The sequence below is a fragment of the Vicia villosa genome, unplaced genomic scaffold (assembly GCF_029867415.1).
Source record: "Vicia villosa cultivar HV-30 ecotype Madison, WI unplaced genomic scaffold, Vvil1.0 ctg.000621F_1_1, whole genome shotgun sequence".
Lineage (NCBI taxonomy): Eukaryota > Viridiplantae > Streptophyta > Magnoliopsida > Fabales > Fabaceae > Vicia > Vicia villosa.
This window is the reverse complement of record NW_026705279.1, coordinates 217,806-228,091: the sequence shown is the minus strand read 5'-3', so window position 1 is coordinate 228,091 and position 10,286 is coordinate 217,806. Positions and strand designations below refer to the sequence as shown.

Below are 10,286 nucleotides of genomic sequence, written 5' to 3'. Positions count from 1 at the left end.
ATTTTTTTTTCACCTGAAAAATGTAAATAAAATACCATTCAAGAAAAGTTAACTAAAATAGTAATTAAAAAACATGTGTTTACAGTCGTTTAAACAATCGCGAATTCATCATGGAAAATTGTAATAGCAGCCAACAAACAAGCAAAATAGAAAGTTAACAAGTTATCCTGATTCACAAACTATTACAAACAATGGCCACATGTTACCAGAGTTAAAGAGTATTTGGGAATGTGTTGTATATAAGGAAATGGAACTTAACCTGAGCTTTTGGTGATTCTCGTTCCATCCGTAACAAGTCTTTTGAAATGTTTAACAACACAGGTGCATCTAATTCAATATAAATACACCAAAAATTAAGAGTCTCTAATGAAGGAGAGTTTGCAAGTAAACTCATTGCACCAGCTCAGACGTAGATATTCACCTCTTCATCTCACAAGTGGGTACAATCTGGCTACATCAGTACAAGTTCATTACATCATACAACACATCCACTTTCACCAAAACCCCAAATACTCTCATTCCCTTAAAGTAGTACCACTCCTTTAAGATGAAGGAAAGCAACCTGTGCTTTTGGTGATGCTCGTTCCATCCGTAACAAGTCTTTTGAAATGTTTAACAACATAGGTGTATCTAATTCAAAATCACACCAAAAATTAAGGGTCTTTAATGAAGGAGAATTTGCAAGTATGAATTGTATCAAACTCATTCCATGCTGCGAGTTAGTACTAACGTGGAGATTCACTGTCTGAAGCTTAAGGAAACAATTTCGGCATTCTAACTCCTTGGAATGGTCCGACACTTGTGTGGCATCAACATCTTTTAATCTCTAAAATATAAAAATTAAAGAGTCAAAAAACAACAATAAGAAACAAACTAAGAAGCATAGGTTTTCATGTTCACCTGTCTAATAACAAGTTCAATCAACCTAGGAGAACTTTTGAGAACACTGACAAAATACAAAAAGTCTCCTTCATCATTCAAACTCAAGTCATCCAATTCCAGATACTCCAAAGAGCTGAATGAACTTGTTAGCAGCGGGGGAAGAATGATATCTGCATATGATTCCTATACATACAAACAACAAATTTATGAGATTTATTTGTACAACGCTTAGAAGTAGCAATAACACAGCTCTCATTATCAACATTGGATTGCAGTCAAAATTCAGTACTACTTCTCTAAAATATCTAACCGCGAGGCGGACTAACCAATAATGAAAATACTACAATTTGTGTTGTTTTCTAACCTTTATCCAATTGTCCAGAGAAAACTTCTTAATTTTTGGCAAACTTTTGATCAAACCTCTAGTCGGATTTGTTTTGAGTGTAAAATCGATAAGATTCTTTGCTTCCTTGAGACAAATTGACTTTGTATCGTACAATTCTAGCACTAAGACTTTGAGAGAAGGAGAAGATATAACAAGATAATCACAACCATCACATGATTTAATCTTGAGCTTCTCAAGTAAAGGACAACCAGACACAAGACTCTCAATTGCACCGGACTCAAATTCAATACGAAACAAGTGAAGTTCAAGCAATTTTTTAAAGCCGTTGAAATTAGGTGGAATTGACAAGAAAATTGAACTAAGTTTGAGGAAAGTCAATTCCTTACAAGAGAAGAGAATGCCAAATGCACAGGCGCGTAATAAATCGATATGAACATCATGAGCTGTCCCGTAATAAACCCAGTTGTTGCTGATATTTTCGTCTCGTTTCCCTCCTCCATAATACGGGTTCGAATAAGGAAGAGATAAGACGGTCCTATGGAAAATTTAGTCAGAAATCCATAATAGAGTCCGATCATAACGGCTGAATTCAGTATTTTAATGCAGAAACCGACAATAAACATCTCAAGACAATTGAATGACAAAAGATATAAACCTAAGGGAGGACTTGAAGGACTCATTGGGGTGAATAATCTTTAGGAGACCACTTCAGTCACGCCACTGCTAATCAGTTAGCACCAGAATGGATAGGGAAAGAAAACTATCTCACACTTCACTATCCATTTATTATTTCCTATATCCTCTTTTTCGGCACCACCAAGCTTTCCCAAATATATGTCTTTCAATAGCCTATATCCTCTTTTTCGGCACCACCAAGCTTTCCCTCCATTTATTATTTCCTTCCACGCTTTCCTCAAGAGTCAACAACTTCCTTTACCATTTTCTCTTTGCCAAATATTTATTTTCATGATGCCAGCTTACGCTATATGCAGCAGTTTACTGAAGTCTTGCCTATGCTTGACCCTGCTAACCTTTGATCATACAAAAACACAAATAATGATGAAAAAGGTAGCACCTATTGTGCTCCACTAAACACTAATTTAACTGCAAAATTCATGAAATTAAACTAAAAATCATTTAAAATACTAAAAAAATAAAACATAAAGCCAGGCATTAACTTACAAAATGTGTGTTAACACTAAGATTTGATGATCTTCATCTCCATCTTCTTCCATGGGATAGTTCCCAAATTCATTGTGAAATAATTTAACTTTGGCTTTTCTTATAGAGGATATGTTAATTTGAGATTAGATTGCATCTACGGGTTCATCCATGAGGTCAACACTGGTTGAAGACAAGATCTTGGTGATTAAGCTTCCATAGGAAAATCATGCTGAGTGGTTTTTCTTGCACAAGATCATGCGACTAAACATCCCATCCATCTAATTTATTTAATGATGTTGAGTTAGCAAACATAATTCCAAACATTAACTTACAAAATGTGTGTTAAAACTAAGATTTGATGATCTTCATCTCCATCTTCTTCCATGGGATAGTTCCCAAATTCATTGTGAAATAATTTAACTTTGGCTTTTCTTATAGAGGATATGTTAATTTGAGATTAGATTGCATTTACGGGTTCATCCATGAGGTCAACACTGGTTGAAGACAAGATATTGGTGATTAAGCTTCCATAGGAAAATCATGCTGAGTGGTTTTTCTTGCACAAGATCATGCGACTAAACATCCCATCCATCTAATTTGTTTAATGATGTTGAGTTAGCAAACATAATTCCAGACATTATCTTACAAAATATGTGTTAACACTAAGATTTGATGATCTTCATCTCCATCTTCTTCCATGGGATAGTTCCCAAATTCATTGTGAAATAATTTAACTTTGGCTTTTCTTATAGAGGATATGTTAATTTGAGATTAGATTGTATTTACGGGTTCATCCATGAGGTCAACACTGGTTGAAGACAAGATCTTGGTGATTAAGCTTCCATAGGAAAATCATGCTGAGTGGTTTTTCTTGCACAAGATCATGCGACTAAACATCACATCCATCTAATTTGTTTAATAATGTTAAGTTAGAAAACATAATTCCACTACATTATCTTTGATGATAACTTCGATATTTCCTTGTTTGGGAAAGAGTATGTGAGTAAGTAGATGATGTGCCAGGTGAACTTTATCCTTGATAAACCATATTTTGAGAGGAATCCTTAATTATATCATTTGATATACAACAAATCTTAACATAACAACCTTGTAACTGCAATTGTTTAACTTAAAAGGTCCTCAAATGGTTAATGTTTCTCCATAGTAAGGTAACCTAAACATTCCAAAAACGTCTATGTGAACGTGAACTGTAGATGCTTTTGATTGGCTGCATTTTGTGGTAAAACATAATTCTGAGTTTAGATGTCTTGACTGATGTCATGACATGCATGTGTGGTTTTCTGCAGGAGATGTCATTTTAGCTAATAGATATTTTAGTGATGTCAAGATGAACATTGTGACATCGTTACCTAAACATCAAGTGATGTTATGGTTCTGTTATGTTTCCTACTTTATCTCAGGCTATATTTTAGGAAACTAATTATTATGTGCTGATTGTATATCAGTAAGAGAACGAGCCATGGCCTGATTTTTAGCACCTTGATTTGTGAAAATTAGGTTAACTTGGTTAACCCTAATTTATGTTCTTTAGGCCTAAGGCCCAGGATCTGCATAACAGAAGACTGTTAGTCCTACTTTCAGAAGCGGAGAATTGAAGTGAAGAATACTGTTTGCTCCGATTTGTACAAAATAGGGTACAACAAGAAGATGTCCTATGGAATGTTGAGACATGTTCTGTGACAACATGTCTTATGAGATGTCATATGCATAAACTCATAACATTGCGCCTACTGAGCTGGAATATGAAGATTCAGTATGTACTCAACAGATGCAGAATATTGTATGGAATATTATGCAATCCTATGTGGAACAGGTTTAAAGGTCAAGAGAATTAAGTCAGAATATTGAAGATTATGCAGTTTCTAATTATGGAGATAATTTAGGAAACTTATGATTGAAGACCTTTCTTTTAGCCGACGTTTTTTGCTGATTTGTAACAGCAAATAGGGTTGTGATTGAAGGCCCAAGTCCAGTTGGGAATAAGTTATAAATAGGAAGCTTTATAACCTAGTTTAGGAAGCTAGTCGGTTTTAGAAAGATGTAGTCTTTAGGGTTAGCTATGTAAGTGAACCACCCGGATTGTGGGATGGTCACTGATTTATGCTTCGAAGCCTGTAGGCAAGAGGTTTATTTTACTCACTCAGAAGCTGTGAAGCAATGAGTGCAGTTGTGTCCTTGGATGAAGTTATGAAGCAATTCCAAGTTTATTTGTGTCAAAGAGTTTTTAACTGTTTTGTGTTTGGAGTGATGTTCTCCAAACTCGTTTTGTATGATTGCAAGGATTTGTAGCAGGTTTAGGTACCACTAGGGAGTGAGCAGAGGTTCTCTTATCTTAGATGGGTTTCTAAGGTAAAGGTTTCATTGGGTAGTGATTAGGTAGCCGGAGGTTGTTGCCTGTAAAACGGAGGTTGTTTATATAAAATAATACTACTGATAGTGGAGTCTTCTTCCTAGCTTGGTAGCCTCCAGATGTAGGTTGGTTGAACCGAACTGGGTTAACAATTCTGTTGTGTGTTATTTATTTTCTGTACTGGTTTATAAATCTGGTATAAGATATCGTAACATCTAATACGACATCAGGGAATACTTCCATAGCTTGTGCTTTTACAGAACCACCCTAGATCAAAACATGTTTGTGATAACTGAGCTATCATTATGCATAAATAGTTCCAGTATTCTTATGATCATTTAACATACTAGTATTGAACCAAAATTGAAGATCATCCTATCCTACCGTTGCAGCTTTTATAACAGACCAGATGTCTTGGCATCATATACGACATCCGGGTTCTGTCATACCAGAATTTCATGAACCTTACACCTTGCGAGTGTCAAACCTTTGAACTTGAGATTTAAGTAGGATTACTTGACGAGTCTTGGATACATGGGATCTGGTTTTGGTGAAGAACTCTCTAAGAAAGTCTCAACTGATTCTGTGTTGACAGATCACATCACTTTGCGATTGGACATATCTTTCTCTCTTTGATTCTTTGAAGAAATTTTTTCCAAAGGAGACTTAATTAAGGAAGGATTTCTATAGGAGAAACTCCTTTTTTTAGGCATAATGATGATATAATAGTGGCAAAATGTATAGACTTACACAAGATGAAAGAAATAAACACTTGTATGTAAAAGAAAAAAAATGAGCGAGTACCTTTATATAGCGTAGATTTAGAGATTATTTTCATGACAAAATCGTTAACCTTAATGGAGATTTGGCTCGGAGAAAAGAAAATTAAAAAATCTTTCCAAAAATAGCTCTTTAATCGATTGCAATTCAGGCTTTCTAAAAGATTGAGATTTACCGTGATCCTTATTAAAGAGTTGATTTGACTATGTTTTGGAAGATATTTATTCTGATGTCGCCTGAAGAATTGAAGAACAAGTAAGTTGTATTCAATTATTCCTTTGGTGTAATCGATTATCATACTACTTTCAACTTTTATTGCTTCTTTTTTGCCGTTGCTTCTTTTTTTGGCCTGATTGATAGATTTTGGCAACCCAAAGCTTTAGTAATGCATCTTTTTTCCTATATTTTTCAATTTTTATTCTGCATACTTGCTAAAGGCATGATCAACTTAAACAGAAAAATATATTAGTGATAAGACAATATTCACTAAGAAAGAGACCACTAGCCTGAGAACCGGAGGTCTCTCCCGCCTCAAATGTTGTCGGTGGAGAGGTGCGTCTACGGGAGGACGGGGGTGGAGAAGGATGGAATGGAGAATCCCGTCTACTGCGGGAGGACGAAGTAGCAGCAGGAACACCGGAAGATGAAGCTGTAGGTGGTGCATCTGAAACGGCCTGTCCAGATGCAGGAGGAGGCTAGATTGCCTGACTCCTTTCTCTCCGCATAGAAGCATGATGTGCTACCCTGCCGTGTCTCAATTGAGATGCTCTATCAGTCATTGCTCCTGTAGAAGCACGAAAAAATGTTAACTCAAAGACCAATATTGAAAACAAACTTGAAAACACATAAAGGAAAAAACCGAAAATATACTTACGGTTTTGTTCTTGATGAAAACCAGAAATGTATTTTGAGTCTCTACTGCAATTTCAGAGGTCCGTTAATGGCACCCCACCCCCACAAATGAACACACTAAAATAGCCATTGATCATTAAAAAGACATTTCTAACCCTTTAGTAATGATTTATACTGTTAAAAACAAGCCACAAATTCCTAATTTCTGACATAAAACACACATTTGAGTGGATTTTACATAAACTCTAAAAAGTTCAAAAACAACTTACTTGGTTGATTGTGGTTGGATTCTTGATATACTCGTGTTTGACGCTTTCAAACAACTTCGGTTGCAAATGTGAGTGATTTGGTGAAAATAAAATTAAGAGAGTTGAGTGTGTTTGCTTGTTTTTGAAACTTTAATGGGAGGGGAAGAGGCAGCGCGCCTCTTAGGTGTTCAGCGAACCAGAAATATACTTACGGTTCCATACCATAGTTATATTTCCGGTTAGTTCCAACGTAAATGTCTATTTTAGTGCGTACCGGAAGTACATTTTCGATTTTGAGAAGTATTTTTAGAATTTCGCATAGTGCGCAGAAAAATATGGGATAGAATAAGAATTCCTCAACATTTGACCCTCCAAATATTCGTCAGTGCGTTTTTAGTCTTGGCCCAATAAATTGATGTGGAAACAAACCCTTCTTGTTAGTGTGGTATTTTGTTTTCTCATTGTAATCTTTCTCCCAAAAAAATATTACTATTGCACCTTAGCTTCTTATTCTAAAAACCTAAAATCATTGTAAATTTTTTTCTCAAAATTGTATTTAAAAATATTCATTTCAATGAAAATAAAACTAGAGTAAGTTGAGTGCTACATGAGCTATAGTTAAATGGCTAGTAGATCACATTCAACCATTGTTTTCTTACATCTCAGTGTTCAACATTCACTAATTAATTTTTTCCACCTGAAATGTAAATAAATAAAAAACCATTCCATAAAAGTTAACTAAACTACTAATTAGAAAACATGAAAATTGTCATTTAAACATTCATAGTTCATCATCATCCAAAATTCTAAAACCAACAAACAAGCAAAATAGAAAGTTAATTCACAGAGAATTACAAACCACTTTCAGACTCTTCACCGAACACGTAGTACCATTTAGCTACGTAAGTACAAGTTCATTGCATCAAACAATACAACCACTTTCAGCACATCCCCAAATACTCTCGTTCCTTTTTAATAAAGGATCCAGATTCTCTCCTGCAGCTTGTTCAGTTGCAATCTCCGCCATTGATTTCTACTATACAACTTTTTTATCATCATTGTTTCCATATAAAATTTACTGGTCATTGGATTCGAGGCATGATGGATGGCAGAATTCAATCGTCCTAGATAATAAGATGTTTTCGTCCAAAAGTAGTCTGAAGGAAGTTAACCTGTGCTCTTGGTGATGCTCGTTCCATCCGTAAAAAGTCTTGTGAAACTTTTAACAACATAGGTGCATCTAATTTATCGCGACTACAAAAATAAAATGTAAGAGTCTTTAACGAAGCAGAATTTGCAAGTATGAACTTTATCAAACTCAATGTATGTTGTTCAGAGCTAGCTCCAACAGAGATAATCACATTCACTGTCTGAAGTTTAGGGAAACAACTACAGCATTCTAACTCCTTTGAATGTTCCATCATTTGTGTGGTATTAACTTCGGGGAAAATCTGAAGTATAAATATCAAAGAGTCAAAATAAAACAATAAGAAACAAGCTAAGTAGCATAAGTATTCATGTTCACCTTTATATTAAGTTTAACCAAGCTAGGAGCACTTTTGAGTATACTAACAATATGCAAAAGTTCTCCTCTTTCATTCAATTTTAAGCCACCCAATTTTAGATACTCTAAAGAGCTGAATGAGCTTGTTAACAGCGTGGCAGGAACGATGTCTTCATGCTATGCATACAAACAACAAAACTATGAGATTATCTGTACAACCATTAGAAGTAGCAATAACACAACTTTCAATAAGAGTATTGGATTAGACCATCAATCAAAATTCAACATCACTTCTCTTATAAATATACACAATAAAAGAGTAAGATAGTCTTTGAAATATCATACTGTGACGCCAACTAATCAATAATGAAAATACTACAACTAGTGATGTTTTCTAACCTGATCCCATCCGTCCAGAGAAAACCTCTTAATTTTTGGCAAACTTATGATAGAAACTCTGCTCCGACATGCCGTGAGTGTAAAATCAATCAGATTAACTGCTTTCTTGAGACAAACTGACTCTGTATCAATCAATTCCAGCACCAAGACTTTGAGAGAAGGAGAAGATATAACAAGATTATCACAACCAGAACAACAATCAAGGTTGAGCTTTTCAAGAAACGGACAAGCAGACATAAAACTCTCAAGTGCACTTGACTCTATTTCAATACAATCCAAGTGAAGTTCAAGCAATTTTTTAAAGCCGTAGAAATTATGTGGAATGTACAAGTTAAATGAGCTCAATTTGAAGTAAGTCAATTCCTTACAAGAGAAGAGAATATCCGGCATTTGATTTTCATCTTCACGAGCACAGTAGGTCAAAAGCTCAAGATGTTTAATGTTGTTTGACATAAAGGGGATCCACATAATGAGTTTTTCTATTGAGATCGGGAATTCGTATTCTCTCCATCGAGCAATAGAAAACTTGTGTATAGGCCCATTGTGGAGCATAAGAACATGCGTGATGATTTTATAAACTAGAGGATAAGGGTCATCACCATGCATATGCCTTCTAAAAAAGTCGTTGTCAAAACAAAGATGTGGGACTGAAGTCCACATATACCTCCACTTTCTTGACAAAATACTAGTTCTAACTTGGTCTCGGATTTTCAAGTTTTCTAGGATTTCATCAATGACATTACTTGGTAAGTCGCTGATTCGATCATTTTGATTGGCCTTCTTGTTGAGCAAAGTCATCACAGAACTACAAATTCAAGATGAAGTGTAAAAAATACGTCAATATATGCATCCTTATTCAACAATGGAAAGGGGTCTTGGTTTTCCAATTAAGGTATATTTTCAAAATTTTATTTTTATTTTTGCATCTGACATCAAAATACTTAGAATCAGATCTTAGAGTAACTTCAAATGCCCAAAAGGTTGAGAAATAAATGGATGTAAAAGTATGTAATGTAAGCATGAACAGTGAAGTGCCCTAATAAATAATCATAGTTATGAAAACCTAAAGAATAGATAATGATAATGATAAGTAAATGAAAGAGTAAAGATTTTGAAGAATTCTTACCGTTGAAAGTGAGAGTGAGATGGTGGTGGCTTGTAGAAATCGCCGGAATGTTCATGGAAATGGTCGCTACAGTGAGAGAGTACAGTTGAGAGTGAGAGTGAGAGTGAGACGGCCGATGACTTATAATGCCCGCATCCTCAGTCACCACCGCTTTAGTCTGGTTCGGGGTCAGTTCTGACCTCAAGTGGTTTCAGTCTCCTCTCGATCGGAGTTGTGGGAGATCCATAGTTCTCCCTATCAAATCTAGTGTCAATCACCACTAGACCAACTAAATATAAGTTGGTTGGGAAATATAATTTTATTAAACGATATATCATTTGCTTTTAATTAAGAAGACTACATAGCATCAGAGATACTTTTAGACTTTGTCAAGTTTAATCCAAAATTTAGCTCACACCTTTACATGTATAGCTCTATCCCTGCAATTTTATTGAGCAATGTTATTGTTATATCAAGTTTTACACCTATACCTTATTTACTCTTCATAAATAACATTATTGTTTTAATAAAAAGTTATTTTAATTAATAAAATTATTTTTGCAACACAAATGTAATTTTTTTTATTAATTAATTTTATTATTGCATTAACTATAAAAATATATATCATTAATCAC

The 10,286-nt window shown here is 34.8% G+C and overlaps 2 protein-coding genes across 3 annotated transcripts; both read right to left on the bottom strand.

Moving 5' to 3' along the window:
- Positions 1 to 353: 353 nt before the first annotated feature.
- Positions 354 to 7,670, bottom strand: LOC131629837 (F-box/FBD/LRR-repeat protein At1g13570-like). Its single transcript, XM_058900636.1, has 6 exons — positions 7,580 to 7,670; positions 6,248 to 6,327; positions 4,945 to 5,030; positions 1,247 to 1,763; positions 901 to 1,065; positions 354 to 826 (listed from the first exon to the last, which is right to left on the bottom strand). The coding sequence occupies exons 1-6, from the start codon at positions 7,668 to 7,670 to the stop codon at positions 524 to 526; spliced, it is 1,242 nt and encodes a 413-aa protein (XP_058756619.1). The 3' UTR covers positions 354 to 523.
- LOC131629892 (F-box/FBD/LRR-repeat protein At1g13570-like) lies at positions 7,394 to 10,001 on the bottom strand. Of its 2 annotated transcripts, none has more exons than XM_058900695.1 (4): positions 9,673 to 10,001; positions 8,547 to 8,668; positions 8,169 to 8,324; positions 7,394 to 8,094 (listed from the first exon to the last, which is right to left on the bottom strand). In XM_058900695.1, exons 1-4 carry the CDS (start codon positions 9,725 to 9,727, stop codon positions 7,768 to 7,770), a joined length of 660 nt encoding a protein of 219 aa, XP_058756678.1. In that variant the 5' UTR covers positions 9,728 to 10,001; the 3' UTR covers positions 7,394 to 7,767. The 2 variants fall into 2 exon arrangements, with proteins under 2 accessions (XP_058756678.1, XP_058756677.1); XM_058900694.1 differs by having other exon boundaries at positions 8,547 to 9,351; positions 9,673 to 9,991.
- Between the last annotated feature and the right edge of the window lie 285 nt (positions 10,002 to 10,286).